This window comes from Gracilinanus agilis, chromosome 6, assembly GCF_016433145.1.
Source record: "Gracilinanus agilis isolate LMUSP501 chromosome 6, AgileGrace, whole genome shotgun sequence".
NCBI classification, from domain to species: domain Eukaryota; kingdom Metazoa; phylum Chordata; class Mammalia; order Didelphimorphia; family Didelphidae; genus Gracilinanus; species Gracilinanus agilis.
In genome coordinates this window covers 272809659-272829659 of record NC_058135.1, presented here as the reverse complement: position 1 = coordinate 272829659, position 20001 = coordinate 272809659, and the positions used below count along the sequence as shown (strand labels likewise).

The following is a 20001-nucleotide window of genomic DNA, read 5'->3' as shown; positions in this document are numbered from 1 at the left end:
AAAGAAAGAGAGAAAGAGAGAAAGAGAGAGAGAAAGAGAGAGAAAGAGAGAAGAAAGGAAGAAAGAAAGAGAGAGAAAGAGAGAAAGAGAGAAAGAGAGAAAGAGAGAAAGAGAGAAAGAGAGAAAGAGAGAAAGAAAGAAAGAAAGAAAGAAAGAAAGAAAGAAAGAAAGAAAGAAAGAAATTCCATTTAAAAAACTCTAGAATATAAAATATCTGAAAATCTACTTGCCAAGAAAAACTCAAGAATTATACAAACACAATTACAAAACACTTTTCACACAAATTCAGATCTAAACAACTGTAAAATTACAATTCTACCTACATTAACATACTTATTCAGTGTCATGCCAAACTAACAAATAATTATTTTATAAAACTGGAAAAAATAATAATAAAACATATCTGAGAGAACAAAAGGTCAAGAATAACAAGAGAATCAATGAAAAAAATGTTTTAGGGAGTAATGTAATGTAATAGGGAGGTGGTCTAGCATTACCAGACTTCAAACTCTACTATAAAGCAATAATCATCAAAACAGTATGGTCGTATCTAAGAAAGAGAATGGTGGATCAATGGAATAGATTAGATACACAATATACAGGAGTAAATGACCTTAGCAACCCAGTGTTTGATAAATCCCAAGCCCTCAGCTTTTGGGATAAGAATTCACTATTTTAAAAACTGGAAAACTGGAAAACAGTAAGGTAGAACCTAAGTGTAGGCCAATATCTCACACCCTATACTAAGAAAAGGTCAAAATGAATTAGGGCAGTGCTTCCCAAACTTTTTTGGCCTACCGCCCCCTTTCCAAAAAAAAAAAAAAATATGACTTAGCCCCCTGGAAATTAATTTTTTTTTAATTTTAATAGCAATTAATAGGAAAGATAAATGCACCTGTGGCCATCACCACCCCCCAGGATCGCTGCAGCACCCACCAGGGGGCAGTGGCACCCACTTTGGGAATCACCGAATTAGGGGAACATAGAATAGTTTACCTGGAAAGTCTTTGAGAAAGGAAGAATTTATGACCAAACAGGAGAACATTACAAGATGTAAAATGAATTATTTTGATCATATTAAATTTAAAAGCTTTTGTACAAACAAAACTAAGATTAAGTGACAAACTGGGGGAAAATTTTTTATGACAAGTTTCTCTGATAAAGGTCTAATTTCTCAAATTTATAGATAACTAAGTCATATTTATTAGGATACAAGTCATTACCCAATTGACAAATCGTCAAAGGACATGAATAAGCAATTTTCAGATGAAGAAATCAAAGGTATCAATAATCATATGAAAAAATGTTCTCAACCACTCTTGATTAGAGAAATGCAAATTAAAACAACACTGAGATACCACCTCACACATATAAGATTGGCCAGTATGATAGTAAAGGAAAGTGATAAATGTTAGAGGAGATGTTGCAAAAATTGGGATACTGATCCAATCTTTCTGGAGAGCAATTTGGAACTAATAGCCCCATAGGACTATAAAACAATGTATATCCTTTGATCCAGGAATATCATTACTAGGTCTGTATCCCAAAGAGATCATAAAAAAGGGATTTCTACAAAAATATTTATAGCAGCCTGTTGTGATGGCAAAGAATTGGAAATTAAGGGAATGTCCATTCATTGGGGAATGGCTGAACAAATTGTGGTATATGTAGGTTATGGTATATTGTTGTGCTATAATAAATGATAAGCAGGATGATTTCAGAAAGAACTAGAAAGATCTACATGAACTGACGCAGAGTGAAATAAACAGAAACAGTAACAGCAATACTGACAATGATCAACAATGAAAGACTTTGCTACTCTCAGCAATAAAAAGATCTAGGACAGTCGTGAAGAATCTATGACAAAGAATGTAATCCAACTCCAGAGGAAAAAAATGGATGCAGATCAAAGCATACTCTCTCCCACATTAGTTTATTTATGGTTCTAATTTGAGGTCTTGGTTCTATATGAGTATTCTCTTACAACAATGACCAATATGGAAGCATGTTTTGCATGATAATAGATGTATAATCCAGATCAAATTTATTCTTATCTCTGAGAAGGAGGAGGGAAGAAGACAATTTGGATCTAATAATTTTGGAAAGCGTATGCTGAAAATTTTATTGTATCTAATTTGAAAAATAAAATATCATTGAAAAAATTTTAAATGAGAGATCAAAAAAAATTTAATTGGAGATTAAATAATTTAACCCTAAAAAAAATGAATGGGCTAAAGAATGAATCATGGAAACAATTGGCAATTTCATTAACAATAATGACCATGAGAAATGTAACAAAATTTTGAGGATGCAGACAAAATAGTCCTCAGGGGAAAATTTATATCTTCAAACACTTTTTGTCAATAAAAGGGAGAAAGAATAAATTAACAAATCAAGAATATAAGAAAACAACTAAATGCCAAAATAGATATCTTGGAAATCAAATTAATAAAACTGAAAGAAAAAATTTAATAAAAAAAAAAAGCTAGGAGCTATTTTTAAAAGACAAGATACAGAAACCATTACCTAATTGTACCTTTTTTCTAGACAAGAAGGAGTAATGGGTGACCAGAAAAGCAGAAACCCAAAGTTTGGGGACTTTTATTTTTAAGTGTCACATACTATTTCTCACCTCCATGCCTTTACAATGACTATCTCCCAAGATGGACTCTCTCTTCCCCATTGCTTCTTAGAATCCCTAGCTTCTTTCAGAGCCTCAGCTCAAGTACTATTTTCTATATGAGATCTTTCCCAGTCTCCCCCCACCAGATGCTAATGCCTCCCTCTCTAAGATTACCTTGTACCTACATTTAATGTATCTAGTATATGGTGTTTGTGTACATGTTATCTCTTCCCTTCAAATGAAAACTCTTTGAGGACAAGGAAGTTTTTTTCTATATTTTCTTTTTAATCCCTCTACCTAGCACAATGGGGTCAGCCAAAGTATATTGAGCGCTGGTGCTAGAGTCAGGAAGACTCATCTTCACGAGTTCAAATCTGACCTCAGATATTTATTGCCCAAACCCTGGACAAGTGCCTTAAATTTCCACATTTGTTAAAATGAACTGGAGATGGAAATGGCAAACCCCTCCAGGATCTTTGCTGAGAAAATCTCAAACAGGGTCATAAAGAGTCAGACATGACTGAAAAAATAATTGAACAATACCATTCCCAACATTTAGCACAGAATTTGGCACATAGAAAGAGATGAATAATTGCTGAATGAACTACTGATTATCACAGAACTAGTAAAGCAGGATAGTCACAAGTCTATAATCAATTAATTCAAGAAACAAATGAAATGCCTTCTATGTACCAGGCACTGAGCCAGGTGCTCAGGACAAAGAATAACTGAACAGTCTCTACTCTCAAGATATTTGTGTTCCACAAAAGGAGATATAACCAAAAGCCAAAAAAAGTAAATGCAAAATATTATCAAGAGGCTAAGGGAGAATTCTGGGAAGATGGCAGCTTAGACAGGGCAAATCTTAAAACCTCTGCAACCTTTCCACATTGAGATAGAAAACAAAGTGCTTCAAGAAGAAAGAGGACCAAATCTAACAAGGTTAGGACAGAGCAGGGGGATCCTACTGCTGGATAGCTCAAGAGGTACACCAAGAAAAAGGCTTGAATTCTTGAACTGTTGGGTCTGAGGGTATAGAAGGGGAATCCCAGGACCCCCCTCTTCCATGGGCTGTGTGGAGTCTCCAGCAGCCCCTGAAATCTCCAGGCAGGCAGGTGCACCGGCCTGGAGAGAGGGCCTTGCTGGCATCAGACTCGAGATGGTTAGAGGAGAAAGCCAGAGAAACACAACAAAAACACTCAGGTGATGGCAGCTTAGATGGAGCAAAACTTCAGACCTATGGCCTTTACCACACAGAGATAGAGAACAAAGGGCTTTACGAGGAAAGAAAACCAGATCTAACAGCAGGACAGATCAGGGGGACCCTATTGCTGGACAGCTCAGCGAAAACACTCCATGTTGTCCCCCCACTTTTTTTTCTCCTCTTGAGGTTTTAACCTCAAGACACATTAAGAAATAGAGACTAATACAGGCTTAATCCCATCAAAACAAGAAGTCTTCAGAGGGCAGGGAAACTCCAACACCCCTCCACCATAGACTGCAGAGAATGTAACTACAAACCTCCATTGCCAGCTAGGGGAAGATCTTTCATCAAAGCTCATTAGATCCATCTGATTAAACTAGCAGAACAGAGAAGGAAAAAATATGAGTAAACAACAGAAAAAGAGAAAATAAATTACAATTAACAGCTTCTTTCCAGGAAGCAAAAAAACAGCAAATGAAATAGAAGAAGATCAGGAGCTCTAGTGAATTGGGCACAGGCTTTGGAAGATCTCAAAATTCAATTAACTCAAGAATTTCAGGAACTCAAAAAGCAATCAAGAGAGGCTGAAGACAACTTGAAAAAGGAAATACATGAATTAAAACAAGAAAATAAAGTCCTAAAAGTTAAAATTGACCAGCTCGAAAACAAAGCAAAAAAGGCAAAAGATGATCTCCAAAGAAAATCAGACTAGAAGAAGGATGACCAAAAAGCCAGGGATGAAATTCAGTCTTTAGAAAAACAGAACTCAACTAAAAGCAAATGACTTCACAAGGCAGCAAGAATATATAAAACAAAATTTTAAAAATGAAAATTTTGAGGAGGATATGAAATACCTCATTGATACAACCAAAGATCTGGAGAACAGATCTCAAAGAGAAAATTTAAGAATTATTGGTTTACCAGAACATCATGACAAAAGAAAAAGTTTAGACATCATCCTACAGGAAATTATCCAAGAAAACTGCCCTGACATTCTTGAACAAGAGGGAAAAGTAGAAATTGAAAGAATATACAGATCACTCCTACATTTAATCCACAACTGACAACTTCGGGAATATTATAGCCAAATTCAAAAACTACCAGACCAAGGAAAAAATATTACAAGCTTCTAAGAAGAAGTCATTCAGATACCAGGGAACTACAGTTAGGATGACACAGGATCTGGCTGCATCTACATCGAAGGCCTGGAAGGCATAGAATACAATATTCCAGAAATCAAGAGAACTGGGTCTACAACCAAGAATCAACTATTGTTGTGAGGGTTATTTAGTTATTAATTTAGTATTAGTGTTGGACCTAGCAGGAAGGGCTGGAGGACTCCAAGATGGAATGAAGGAGCAGGAAGTGGGGCTTGAACTCTGAGAGAGACTCCATTAGTGGTTGGGGACATAACTGTTGCTAACCCTGGGAGATCTTAGAGTTAGGGAAAAACGACATCCCGATTCCCTGGGATCGTGAGAGAGGTGGAGGCTTTCAGCAGTGGACAACAGATCTGCAGAGCAGCACCAAGTGGGGAAGTGGTTTGTGATCTGGTGGACAGCATTGCAAATTCACTCTCCCTACTTAGGTACCTTGGATCATTTGTCCTGGTGGAGTTGGCTCTTGGCATGCTGTGACCATCCTTGGATTTACCGTGAGACCCCAATTGAAAGCCATCCTCAGGCCCTTTAGCTGAGCTGACCAAACCTGGCTAGAACCAGGTTTGGAGGAGTTTTCCCTGTAACTTCAATACTGCTTCCTTTGGGCCCTGCCTGGCTTAGGTCAAATAGAATAGTGTAGTCAAGTCCTTTCCTTGCCCCTGTGGTTTGCCCTTAGGTTGTAAGTACAGAATTCCTTATTTCCATCCTTCATTATTATTACCCTCAATTAAACTGCTATAAACTTTTACCTTTTGCCTGCTGGTTCCATAGACCCTAGCCTAGGAGGGCTGAGTGACTGTTGGGCCTGCCATTTCTGTGACAGTTAACAGCTTGGCAGTAAACCCTGGTCTCCCTATCCTGGTTGGTCCTGTCTCTCCTTCAACCCAGTGTGAACCCACAAATCATTTAGATTAAATTTTAATAATAATCGTTAACATCCCTGGTGCCCCACCATTACACTATCCAGCAAAACTGACTATATTTTTGCAGGGGAAAGTATGGTCATTCAGTAAAATTGAAGACTTCCAAGCATTCATAAAGAAATGAACTTAAATGAAGAGTTTGCTGCCCAAACACAGAACTCAAGAGAATCACCATAAGATAATTAAGAGGAGGAGGGGGAGACACTTTTCTTTAAGAGACCCAATAAGTTCAACTGATTTGTATCCCCAGAAGGAAAGATGTTTACTTAGAGGGAACAGTGACAAACTGCATAGGATGAAATGTCAAGATATATAAATATGGAGATATATATATATATATATGCATATATATATATGTACATATATATATATAAATAACCTATGTGTGTGTGTGTGTGTGTGTGTGTGTGTGTGTGTAAATATATATAAAATGTAAAAGTGAAATTTGGAAAATGTTTCAAAACTACATTTCCCGTGATCCAGCTGTTTCCGTTTCCGGGTCTTTGGGGGCATGGGGAGGTCTACGTCGACGTAGAGAGGGTTTAAATCTCCTGGGTTAGGAGGAAGTGGCCTCTTTGCGAGTAGGTGCTTGGCTAGGAGGGAGTAATGGAGGCGGCGGCAGGTTTGAATGCTTACAAGCGCGTGGTCTAATGATTTTATCTATCAGCATGGCTTTAATTAAAATACTAATATATATATATTTATACCAGCCTTTATCATTTTTCATTTTTATAAAAACTAGAGGGGGGGGGGAAGGAGATAATATTAAGAAAAATGGGAAAACAGCCAAAATGGAGTTAATTTAGATTCCATAAAGAAATGCATGGGACAAACAGGGGAGAAGATCAATACACTGGAAGGGTAAACAGGTTGGAGAGAGGAAATACTTAATACTTAAGTGCATTGAAATTAACTTAAAGAGGGAAGAATAATCAGATCCATTGGGTCAGAGAATTGATTCGTGCCCTATAGAGAAGGAGAAGGGCAACAAAAGTACTGGTTGGGAGGGAAGCAACACTAGGGAGGGAGGGAGGTAGCTTAAAAAGGGAAGTACAATAAGGGAGGGGGTAAAACAAAACACTGGTATAGAAAGAATAGTGAAAGAAGAAAGGGCAGGACAAGGAGAGAGAATCAAAAATGTCTGGGAATACACAGGTGATAATTATAACTCTGAAAGGGATGAACTCACCCATAAAATGGAAGCAAATAGCAGAGTGGATTGATGAGAAACCAAAATCCTACGATATGTTGTCTACAAGAAACACACATGAGATAGGCAGACATACATAGAGTAAAAATGAAAGGCTGGAGCAAAATCTTTTGGGCTTCAACTGAGAAAAAGAAAGCAGGAGTTTCCATCATGATTTCTGACAGAGCCAAAGTAAAAATCGGTTAAAAGAGATAGGGAAGGGAATTACATCCTGATAAAAGGCAATATAACAATGAAGAAATATCAGTACTCAACATGTATGCACCAAATGGTATAGCATCCAGATTTCTAAAGGAGAAGCTAGCAGAGCTCAAGGATGAAATAGATAGCAAAACTATACTAATGAGTGATGTCAACCTTCCCCTAACAGACCTAGATAAATCAAACCAAAAATCAAATAGGGAAGAGATAAGAGAGGTGAATGAAATCCTAGAAAAATTAGAGTTAATAGATATATGGAGAAAAATAAATAGGGACAAAAAGAAATACACCTTCTTTTCAGCAGCACATGGAACATTCACAAAGATTGACCATGTACTATGGCATAGAAACATGGCAAACAAATGCAAAAAAGCAGAAATAATAAATGCAACTTATCAGATCATAATGTAATATTATTAGCAAGGATATATGGAGAGGCAAACCAAAAACTAATTGGAAATTAAATAATATGATTCTCCAAAATAAGCTAGCAAAAGAAGAAATCATAGAGACAATTAATAATTTCATTGAAGACAATGACAATGATGAGACTTCTTACCAAAACCTATGGGATGCTGCCAAAGAAGGTCTAAGGGGAAAATTTATATCACTGAGTGCATATATTAACAGATTTAGAGAGGGCAATTGAATTGAATGTGCAACTTAAAAAACTAGAAAGTGAACAAATTAAAAATCCCCAGATGAAAACTAAATTAGAAATACTAAAAATCAAAGGAGAAATTAATAAAAATCAAAAGTAAAAGAACTATTGAATTAATAAATAAGACTAGAAGCTGGTATTTTGAAAAAAACAGAGAAAATAGACAAAGTACTGGCAAATCTAATTTAAAAAAAAAAGAAAGAAAACCAAATTAACAGTATCAAAAATGAAAAGGGAGACCTCACCTCTAATGAAGAGGAAATTAAGGCAATCATTAAAAACTATTTTGCCCAACTGTATGGCAACAAATATAGCAATCTAGGTGATATAGGTGAATATTTACAAAAATATAAATTGCCTAGATTAACAGCAGAAGAAATAGAATACTTAAATAAGCCAATATCAGAAAAAGAAATTGAACAAGCCATCAAAGAACTCCCTAAGAAAAAATCGCCAGGACCTGATGGATTCACAAGTTAATTCTATTAAACATTCAAAGAACAACTAATCCCAATACTATACAAATTATTTGACATAATAAGCAAAGAAGGAGGCCTACCAAATTCCTTTTATGACACTAATATGGTACTGATTCCAAAGCCAGGGAGACCAAAAACAGAGAAAAAAACTACAGACCAATCTCCCTAATGAACATAGATGCAAAAATCTTAAATAGAATACTAGCAAAAAGACTCCAGCAAGTGATCATGAGGGTTATCCATCATGATCAGATGGGATTTATACCAGGAATGCAAGGATGGTTCAACATTAGGAAAACCATCCACATAATTGACCATACCAACAAGCTAACAAACAAAAATTACATAATTATCTCAATAGATACTGAAAAAGCCTTTGACAAAATACAACACCCATTCCTACTGAAAACACTAGAAAGTATAAGAATAGAAGGACCTTTCCTAAAAATAATAAACAGTATATATCTAAAACCATCAACAAGCATCATATGCAATAGGGATAAATTAGAAGCCTTCCCAATATGATCAGGTGTGAAACAAGGATGCCCATTATCACCTCTATTATTTAACATTGTACTAGAAACACTAGCAGTAGCAATTAGAGAAGAAAAAGAAATTGAAGGTATTAAAATAGGCAATGCGGAAACTAAGCTATCACTCTCTGCAGATGATATGATGGTCTACTTAAAAAATCCCAGAGAATCAACTTAAAAGCTAGTAGAAATCATCAACGACTTTAGCAAAGTTGCAGGATACAAAATAAATGCACATAAATCATCAGCATTTCTATATATTTCCAACACATCACAGCAGCAAGAGGTAGAAAGAGAAACACCATTTAAAATCACCCTAGACAATATAAAATACTTAGGAATCTATCTACCAAAACAAACAGAGGAATTCTACAAATACAACTACAAGACACTTTCCAAACAATTAAAACTAGATCTAAACAATTGGAAAAACATTGATTGCTCATGGGCAGGATGAGCTAACATAATAAAAATGACCATTCTACCCAAATTAATTTACTTATTTTGTGCCATACCAATCAAACTACCAAAAAACTTTTTACTGAATTAGAAAAAACTATAACAAAGTTCATTTGGAAGAACAAAAGATCAAGAATATCAAGGGAAATAATGAAAAAAAAAACATGAAGGAAGGTGGCCTAGCAGTACCAGATATTAAACTACACCATAAAGCAACAGTGATCAAAACAATATGGTACTGGCTAAGAGACAGAAGGGAGGATCCGTGGAATAGACTTGGGGTAAGCAACATAAGCAAGACAGTGTATGATAAACCCAAAGAGCCCAACTTTTGGGACAAAAATCCACTATTTGACAAAAACTGCTGAGAAAATTAGAAAACGATATGGAGAGATTAGGTTTAGAACAACATCTCACACCCTACACCAAGATAAATTCAGAGTGGGTGAATGATTTGAATATAAAGAAGGAAACTATAAGAAAATTAGGCAAAATCAGAATAGTATACTTGTCAGATCTCTGGGAAAGGAAAGATTTTAAAACCAAGCAAGAGTTAGAAAAGATTACAAAAAGTAAAATAAATAATTTGGATTACATTAAATTTAAAAGATTCTATACAAACAAAAACAATGCAACCAAAATCAGAAGAGAAACAACAAACTGGGAAAAAATATTTATAACAAAAAACTCTGACAAAGATCTAATTACTCAAAAATAAAAGGAGCTAAATCAATTGTACAAAAAAATCAAGCCATTCTCCAAACAATAAATGGGCAAGGGACTTGAATAAGCAATTTTCAGATAAAGAAATCAAAACTATCAATAAGCCCATGAGAAAGTGTTCTAATTAATAATTAGAGAAATGCAAAACAAAACAACTCTGAGGTATCACCTCACACCTAGCAGATTGTCTAAAATGATAATGATAGAAGGGGAGAGTAATGAATGTTGGAGGGGATGTGGCAAAATTGGGACATTAATACACTGCTGGTGGAGTTGTGAACTGATCTAACCATTCTGGATGGCAATTTGGAACTATGCCCAAAGAGCGTTAAAAACTATGCCCTTTGATCCAGCCATACCATTGCTGGGTTTGTACCTTGTATATCCACTGTAACTTCCTACCCAAAAGCCTTAGACTACTGAAACAGCCATTGGTATTTTGCTATTAAGGGACTTCGTACGTATGTCTGATTAGATGAAATGGGATCAACAAAGAAGCACAGATTTCATCAATACAGTGCCAAAGAAGCATGGATATCTATATAGTGCCAAAGAAGCACATACCTAACTTGTATGATGCCAAAAGAGCACACAAGTCAAAAAGAGAATCCAATCCTACTAGGATTGCTGAGACTTCTATGCCAATAAAAAGGACTTGAATCTAGTGTGAGAATCAAGGTTGCGATGCTTAACATACGTTAAGATGTAGGACTCCTCAAATTACACTCCTTGTGAAATTTATATGTCAAGTACCTAACAAGTGGCTGTTCTGGCTCCAGATTCTATCCCTGATAAGAAATGACGAAAGAAGAAAAGAAGAAACAAAGTAATATCAGACCAATATCAGACCAATAAATACAAATCTAGTCCTTTTTTCTAATTTTCTTACTATGGTTGTTGACTGTGCCTGGCTGCTAAGTGGGTAAGTGCATGACATTGGACATGGATTGCTTTAATTGGACATTATTCAAAGACCTAGTGTGATTTTCTTTTTTTTTTCTTATTTAGAACTTTTTTCACATAAAATTTTAGAATTGGATGTTTAGAATTTTTCATTCAATAGTTATTTGGCTTTTTGTGCTAAAATTTTCTGATGAATTTGATTGGCAGTGATTCATATGCCTCCTGCCTCAGTCATATATCCCTCTGTGATTTCATTGTTTCTTTCTCTCCTCCTCAGGGGAGAATGTGATTTTATTTCATATGGAAAGACTCTAGGTTATTTTAGGAAAAGAAGTTTACTGCCTCCTGGAATCCAAATGGAGATGCCAGTGGAGACCACATGGAGAATGCATGCTGATCCAGGAGCCTAAAAGAGCAACCGGATGTGCAAATTTTTTGAATTTAGGGGGATTTTAAATACATTTTTCTTTTTAAAAATTATTTTGTTTTGTTAAATTCATCTGTTTTGTTTATGCATTTGTTTTATATGTATATATATCGTTGTGAAAGAAGGGGACTGCCCCCTGAATATTTTTGTAAAAGAAGCACCATTTGATTTCTTTATATTGTAAAAATTGTTACCTTTCTCCCCTTGTATTGATGTATATACCCTTTATTTATTGTAATTTTAAATTTATTTATGTTTGTCATAATCCATTGAGGAGATTGGTCTCCCAGGAGAGAGGGGTAGGGGGTGGAATGTGTCATTTGAAATTGTTGTAAGCCCTGGAAGACTATGTCTCCCAGGGATCCCTGCTACAACTTCCCCTTAGAACTCCCACTTCCTTTGTGGGAGGTGTCAGGGAAAGTATAAAAGAGAAAATTTGGCACCTTTTCTCTCTCTCTATGCTGGAAGCTCTGCTCTTGCATCCTGGAGTGCTCTCTTCTCACCAGCCTGAGGCTGAACCCTGCAGAGCTCTCTCGGTGCCTTTTTCCCTATCTATCTACCTCCTAGTTTTTTCCTAGACCTTTCCCTTTCTAATTTAAATAAAACCTAGCTACTCTAAACCCTAAAGTTGCTCTCTGATCTTTTATTTGAGATCTGAGCCCCTGAAGGGCTCTGGTCAATTTCCCCAGCCCAGGCCTTTCCCTTCCTCTACCCTCCTCTCTCCTTTCTCCCATTCCTCCAATACTCTACCTCCTCCCTTCACCCTCTCACAACCCCAAAGAGATCATAGGGGAAAAGTCTTGTACAAAAATATTTATAGCCTTGCTTTTTGTGGTGGCGAAAAACTGGAAAACGAGGGTATGCCCTTCAATTGGGGAATGGCTGAACACATCGTGGTATCTGTTGGTGATGGAATACTATTGTGCTCAAAGGAATAACAAACTGGAGGAATCCCATATGAACTGGAAAGACCCCCAGGAAGTGAAGCAGAGTGAAAAGAGCAGAACCAGGAAAACATTGTACACAGAGACTGATACATTGTGGTAAAATCGAATGTAATGGACGTTTGTACTAGCAGCAATGCAATGACCCAGGACAATTCTGAGGGATTAATGGAAAAGAATTCTCTACATTGAGAGGAAGAACTACAGAACACAGAAGAAAAACAACTGCTTGAAAATATGAGTTTATGTGAACATGATTTGGGAAGTAAAGGACCATCCTTGTGCAATTATCAGTAATATGGAAATCGGTCTTGATTGATGACACATGAAGAAACCAGTGAAAACACATCGGCTGGGGGGAGAGGGAAGAGAGTAAGAATATGAATCATGTAACCATTGAAAAAACTTTTTCCTAAAAAAAAATTAAATAGCAAAAAAAAAGAGAGAGAGAGAGGCTAAGAGCAGTTGACAACTGAGGGAAATCAGGCAAAATGCTGAGAAATTTTTATTTTTACTTTATATGCATGCATCCACACCCATATGCGTGTGTACATATTTATATATATATAAATAAAAATATCTATCACAGACAATGCAGAGGACTCAAATTTTTCTCCCCCCAGATAGAACATAAGATGTACCCTATAGGAAGGCAGGAATTCTACAAGGCAGAGTGGGGAAGGGAATATATGAGGTATATAGGATTTTCTGAAAACAAAGTAGGAATGACAATCCAAATGGACCAAGTCAACAAGGAAGGCACACAGTCAATCATGGTGGAGCAGACAGAGATGAACTTTAAAAGAGCCTCTGGAACAACTCACCTGTACAGAAGGATTTATGACCAGGTTCTCCCTGAAGAGCATTCTCTCCAACTTGAGAATAAATGATAGCTTCATAAGAAGTACCAGGGTTCAGGTCTGTGATTGTAACATTTCTAAAGTTCGATGTCTGGTTTTTGTATTTTGATATTGAGTTGGTGGACTGTCTCTCAACAAGAATGATGAAATAGGTGTAGTGGGTGGAGGCAATGTCAGGTTCTTGCCAGTTTAAGATTACATCTGTGGTACTGATGCTTGAAATACTGATGCTCGACACTGGGCTAGGTCCTTGACAAATAAAAGGTAGTTAATGAATTAGACTTACAGAATCACATATACTTGTGTTTGAGTTTGTTTGTTCTGTGGCTCTACCCCCCAATCCTTGCTTCCTCAATCCCTTGCTCACTTTTCAGGCCTTTGCAATCTTGCCCTCCCACTCCACTCCTCTAGTGAATCAGTTCCCTGGAAGTGATCAGTGATCAGCATTTTCTCATTCCTCACTCTACTGAGTTTCTCTGAATAGTTTGATACCAGTGATCAACCCTTTCCAGGAATACCTTTCCTCCCTAGACATTGTTCCATCCTGATTCTCCTACTCCCTCCCTGGCTACTTTTTGTCATCTCTGTCTACTGAATCACCACCCATCTCCAACCACCTAAGCATGAATGTCCTTCAGAAAACCCTCCTAGGCCTTCTTCTATTCTCTCTCTACTATTTTCCCTTCTCTCACTCCAGCCCCTCTACATCTGCTCCGGTGGGTTCAAGTATTATCTCATTGCAGATGGCAACTTTAATGTTTCTCCAGTGTTCCAAATTCATATCATCAATTGCCTCCCAAATATTTTCTGGGGATGTCCCATAGAATTTCACCATTAAAGATAGAGATCATCTTTACCTCCTCATCCCAAAAAAAAAGCAAACCTTTCCTATTTCCAAAAATTTCCTACTTCTGATGTGGTTCCTAACATTCTCTCAACTATGTAACCTCAGTTATCATTGATTTTTCCTCCTCTTTCATCATTCATATCAAATCAGTCACCAAATCTTCACACCATCCTTCATTCTTCTCTTCTCTATTCACATGGTTTTTAGCCTCCTTACTGGTCTTTTTGCTTTTTTTCTCCTCAAATTTCTGTGGTTCAAGAGTTCCAAATTCAAGAGATTGACAGTCTCAGCCTCCCCAGCAGTAGAAACTATGTGTGTGAGTGTGAATATGTGGGTACCACCACATCCAGGCCTCGAACCATCTTCCTATGGCCCAACCCTGGCTCAAAAACTTTCCTTGACTCCTACTACCTCTAGGGTAGAATGCCACCACCTCAGCCTAGCTTTTACAGCTTTTAGCAGCCTGGTTCTTGGTACTCTTCCCTACACACAGTCACCGGTGTTGTCACTAGCCCTGACTCCACTGATGCCTGGAATACACTGAAGTCTTTATAGCTTCCTCTCAGAATTCACTTATTCCTTCAAGCTTCAGCTCAGATGTCAGCTCCCCATAAAAGCTTCCCCAACCCCTCCATCCTGAACCCCAACTGTTAGTGGCCTCTCCCTTCTTCCATTTTCCTAGGATTATACCTGTTTTGAGTAGATGCTTTATTCCATAACTAAGGGGGAAAAAAAGTATGTTAGCTCCTTGAGGGCAGCAAACACTTTTGTCTTCGTCTTCATATCCCCAGAGCCTGGCCCAAGGAAGAATTGAAAATTCACTCTTCTCTCAAAGGGCTCTACTTTAACCAACCTAAATTTTGTTCTACCAGGACAATGAAATTCTCAATTAAGGTATTTACAAGGAAAGACGAGCTGAGAAACTCACTTGTGTACACAGCTTTCGACACGGAACTCCCTTCCGTCCCATTTCCTACTTCTGGATAGATGGTGACAGTATAGAGTGTCCCCGGCATCAGACCTTTAATGGTCTCATTGAGGGAGCTGGTTGTAAGGTTTAAGATTGACAATCCATCTTGTTTTACGAGCAGGTGATAGAGATACCCTGGGGATGCACTGTCTTCATTCTGCCATTTTAAATGTATCGTCGTTGTGTTAACACTTACAACTTCAATGTGTGAAATGGCACTTGGTTCTAAAGGGAAGTAAGAAAGAGTAAAGGTTAGCAGAGGGATGAACGTGTCTACCAATACCATACCCCCAAAAGCAAAGAGATGAATGAATGGATTTCACAGCCACGGATGAGTGGTGGTGTTTGTTGTCATTGCTGCACAAATGGTCTCTCATCCCATCTATACTGGGAAATCCTGATGCGGGAACTCCCTCCCCTGACTTCATAAGTCATAGGCTCCTATTTTAAACCTGAATGGGACCTTCAAAGTCATTAGCAGGCCATGTCAAACTTCAAAGTCTTTGATTCTGGACCCAAGGAGGGATTCCATGTGTGTGTGTGTGTGTGTGTGTGTGTGTGTGTGTGTGTGTGTGTGTNGGAGGGATTCTGTGTGTGTGTGTGTGTGTGTGTGTGTGTGTGTGTGTGTGTGTGTGTGTAGATATAGATATAGATATATAGATATAGATATGTGTGTATAGATAGATAGATATAGATATAGATATATAGAGAGAGAGAAATGAAGATTCTTTAACACTTACCAGTAGTTTGTTCCAATTTTTGAGAGATTCCTTCCCTTCCATCCGGAGCTTGAGGAAATATTTCAATACAATAAGGGGTTCCAGGTATTAAGTCTGTAACTAGAAGCTGTTTTTCTTTGTATGTCTCATTACGGGTGAACGAATTATTCACGAGTTCTTTAACAAGGATCCTGAAGGAGGAAGCCTCACTGCTCCAAGCTAAGTCAATGCTGGTTGTGTTGAAACTCTGTACTCTAAAGTCTGAAACCGGACGGGGTGCTGTGGGCAGGAAAGAGGGGCCTTAGGTCACAGAGAGTCAGAAGTTTGATGTTTAGGAGGGAGAAGACAGCTCAGGCAGCCAAGGCTGGAACTCCCCACCCTTCTCACTGCCTGCCTGATGGCCTGAAGACCACGATGTGGTATAGATAGATGAACTGGAGGCAGATGACCTCATCCATTACAGAATCTCAGAATGAAAGGGCCATGGGGGCCAATCCATACCAGGAGAAAACTCCCTCCCCAACAACATACTGACAAGGGATCACCCAGTCAGGTTCTGCTCAAAGCCCTCCAAGGACAGGAAACCCCACAACCAACCTGGGCATCCCATTCCCCTTTGGGATAGCTCTTTATCATCATTATTACTATTATTCTTATTATCGCCTCACTAACTTTTCATGAAGTTCCTATTTATATCATCATCATTAATCATTAGATATTACAAGTCTAAACTTGCCTTTTTGCAACTCTACCCACTGCACCTAATTCTGTCCTCTGGAGCCAAGAAGTCCAAGTCTCTTCATTTTTTCACATACTAGCCCTTCAAATCTTGAAAAGTAGCCATCATACTCCCTCTAAATCTTCTCTTTTAGGGGCTACACAGTCCCAGTTTCCTCAACTAACCTTCAGTTGGCAGGAACTCAAGGCTTTCACTATCCTGGTCATCTAACTCAACACAATTTCCAGTTTACCAAAAAGATGGTGCCCAGGAGTGAACACATAAAGAGGAAGGGGTGGAATTGGGGCCATAAAAACTAGGGACAATCTAGATCAACTGCACACTTCTCAAGACATCAGAAGCACTGCTCTTAAAAAAAAAATTCCACTTCTTCAATTTGCCTCAATCTAATAAATTTACTAATCCCCGGCTATGTGTCAGACATCAAGCTGCGGACTGGGGACACAAAAACAAAAATTAACAAACAAATGAATGAATAAATGAAATTTGTGAAAAAACAAAATAATTTTTTAAATTAAACCTTGTAAGATCATTACAGCTATGCTTCATTTTAAACATACAGATTCCAGTAGATCATTAGTCCCACAAGGGCTGAGACCATTTAGGTTTTTGTCTTTGTATATCCAGCACCAAGGACAGAACCTTGTACAATAAAGGTCTATTTAATTCAATTAAGCAAACAGCATGTTACCTTGTATGAACTAAATTTTGTAAACTGTCACAAATGATTGGATTTTCCTCGGATTGGGGACCAGCCCATCCATTTTCTACATAGCAGGCCAATAAAAAGATGAAGCAGAAAAAAAGATAGCACCATAGAGGCCAACCAGGCCACAATTCTTCAGGAAAATGATGAGAAAACTCCCTGAGCTTCATCTTCTCTCTAAGGCAAGAGCTCAAGCTTTGGGCCCATTGATTTTGCTTTCTTGTTCAGCATTGGCATGTTCACCAGCAGGAATGGAGAGATTCGAGTCAATGAAAAGAGGACTTACCTGTGTAAGCCTGGGTAAAGGCTGGCTGACCTTCAGGATCATGGTTCCTTTTAGGATACACTGTGAAGTTATATAATGTGCTAGAATTGAGCCCTGTGATGCTAACATTGGTAACATTAGAATTCTGGTCAAAGGAAGGACCATCCCCAGCAACGTGTATTCTATATGTATAGCTGGATGACGAGTTATCACTGTTCTCCCAAGTCAAATACACTCTAGTATCACTCACTTCCGCAATTTGGAAATTAATAACTTGACTCGAATCTGTCAAAAATGAAAACAAACGAAATTAGTCATGTAACCAGTAGGAAATAAGAAAGATCCATTTTGATTCAGTGCCTGTATCTAGTCTAATATAATATAAGGCATTCCTTGCCAGGCCAGTATTCATAGAGGAGTGAGAAGAGCATAGCACTTAAAGTCTGAAAACTATGCTTCATTAGTCAGTCGGCAAACATTTATTAATTCCTTACTATGTAACTGAATTATGTTAAGCATGTACAGAGTAGGATACATTAAGCACTAGGCTATAAAGAAAAGCAAACACATGGGTTCAAGTTCTAGTTTTGATGCTTACTAGCTGCTTGATCCTGGACAAGTCACTTCACATAAGTGAAGTTTCCTTCTATAAGTTTCCCCATCTATAAAATGTAAAAATGGTCCCTGCTCACAAAGAACTAATACTTCACTTTGGGGAAACAACACAAATAAATGCATAAGCATAGGATTAGAGACTTGGAGATGGATGGGACCCCAAATGCCAGCGAGTGAAATTCTTTCATTTTATGATGGAGAAAAACAAAGACTAAAACTGGTAAAAATGACTTGCCCAAGGTCACATGGGTCATAAGACTAAGGCAAGAGATAAGAATGAAGGTCCTCTACCTTGGAGCAAGTGCTCTCCAATGTGCACTGCTGCCACCATAATGATTTGAGAAAGAGAGCACTGACAAGTAAGAAATGCCTCTGATCTAGGAATCAATGCTAAAAGCATCCCACTTAGGCAGCAAGTTGAACCAGTAAACAGAGAACTAGGCCTGGAGTCAAAAACACCTGAGTTCAAATCCAGTCTTAAGACAGTTCCCAACTATGTAACCCTGGACAAGTCACTTAATGTCTTTCAGCCTCAATTTCTTCGTCTTTAAAAGGAAGATAATAATAGCAACTCCTTCCCAAGGTTGTTGGGAGGATTAAATGAGATACTCTATGTCAAATGCTTTTAGAGACCTTAAAGTCTTATATACATGTTATCTGTTTTATTGAAGATTATTTGGAAAGATTAGAGGAAAAAAAGATAGGAAGCCAAGACTTCAGTTAAGAGGCTATTGCAGTATCCCAGGTAAGAGACACCAAGGGCCTAAAGTAAGGTGGTGGTTATATGTGTAAAGAAAAGGAAAACAGATGACTGCTATGGTAGAATAAAAATCAGAAACTGATTATACGTGGGCATTTCAGAAACCTAACAGTGTGATGCAAGCAGGAGTTCTGGTCCTCAACCAGTTGTCTGCCTATTTCCGTATGAGTTAATCTAGAGGAATTAAACTTACTTGTCTTGAATCTTCTCATTTGAGGGTCTCCTTTAACTCCATTGGCTGTTTGCGAAAAAACAGTGACCTGGTATGAAGTTCCTGAATTTAATCCAGTAATATGAACTCTGGTGCTTCGGGGGATCTCTGCAACCAAATTGCCTATCTTTTGGAGCTTGCATTTATGTGCTGAAGTGTTGGGATCAAAAGTCGGTGGATGTGAACCATCCACCATGCTCACATCTGTGCTGTTGTCATCTGTTTCAAATGATACAAAAAGCCATTCACAAAAAGTAGCAAAAGCTGCTTCTTTTCTCTTGACATATATAAAATTAGCATTTCTTAGCTTTTCCAAGACATGCACTAAAAGTTAGCAATTACATTTCCTCAAGCAATACTCTAGGTAATGCCATCAGAGAATGGTTAGGATTTTCTTTTAGTCTCTTATTTCATACAATTTCATCCCAGAGATTTTTTCCATTCCACTTGATTCCAAGACTCTCACCTTCCCATCCCTGACTCCCTTACCATCCTGGACCAAAGTGGAACAATCCTAAACAAGGGGGTATTTAATGGCTAAGTATTCCATTGTTGTGGTAATTATATGAATATGCAAAATGATCAACCCATACAGCTTTTGGAGTAACTTGGAATTTGAGCAGTAAATTTGCTATAAGGAGATCCAAAAAATGTAATTGTTAGAGCAAGGAGTTAAGAATCAAGAAATTCTAATTCTGACTCTGCAATTTGGCCTAAATCATTTCCTTCTACTTGGCCTGTTTCCTCACTGTGAAATGAATGGGTTAGAAGAGCCACTTTCTCAGGTTTGGCCCAACACTGATTTTCTACATTCTAAGATCCCTCCCAATCCTGACCTGCCCTGTTCTAAGGGCCCCCG

The 20001-nt window shown here is 37.8% G+C and overlaps 1 protein-coding gene across 1 annotated transcript in view; it reads right to left on the bottom strand.

Annotated features, from left to right (window-relative positions):
• Window positions 1-19338, bottom strand: part of PTPRJ (protein tyrosine phosphatase receptor type J) — a 36497-nt gene extending 17159 nt beyond the window's left edge. Inside the window, exons 1-5 of the mRNA XM_044681866.1 lie at window positions 19125-19338; window positions 17578-17841; window positions 15868-16125; window positions 15086-15352; window positions 13275-13559 (exon numbers count right to left, since the gene is read on the bottom strand). Coding sequence (XP_044537801.1) covers window positions 13275-13559; window positions 15086-15352; window positions 15868-16125; window positions 17578-17841; window positions 19125-19338 — 1288 coding nt within the window. The remainder of the gene's footprint in view (window positions 1-13274; window positions 13560-15085; window positions 15353-15867; window positions 16126-17577; window positions 17842-19124) is intronic.
• Window positions 19339-20001: the final 663 nt, after the last annotated feature.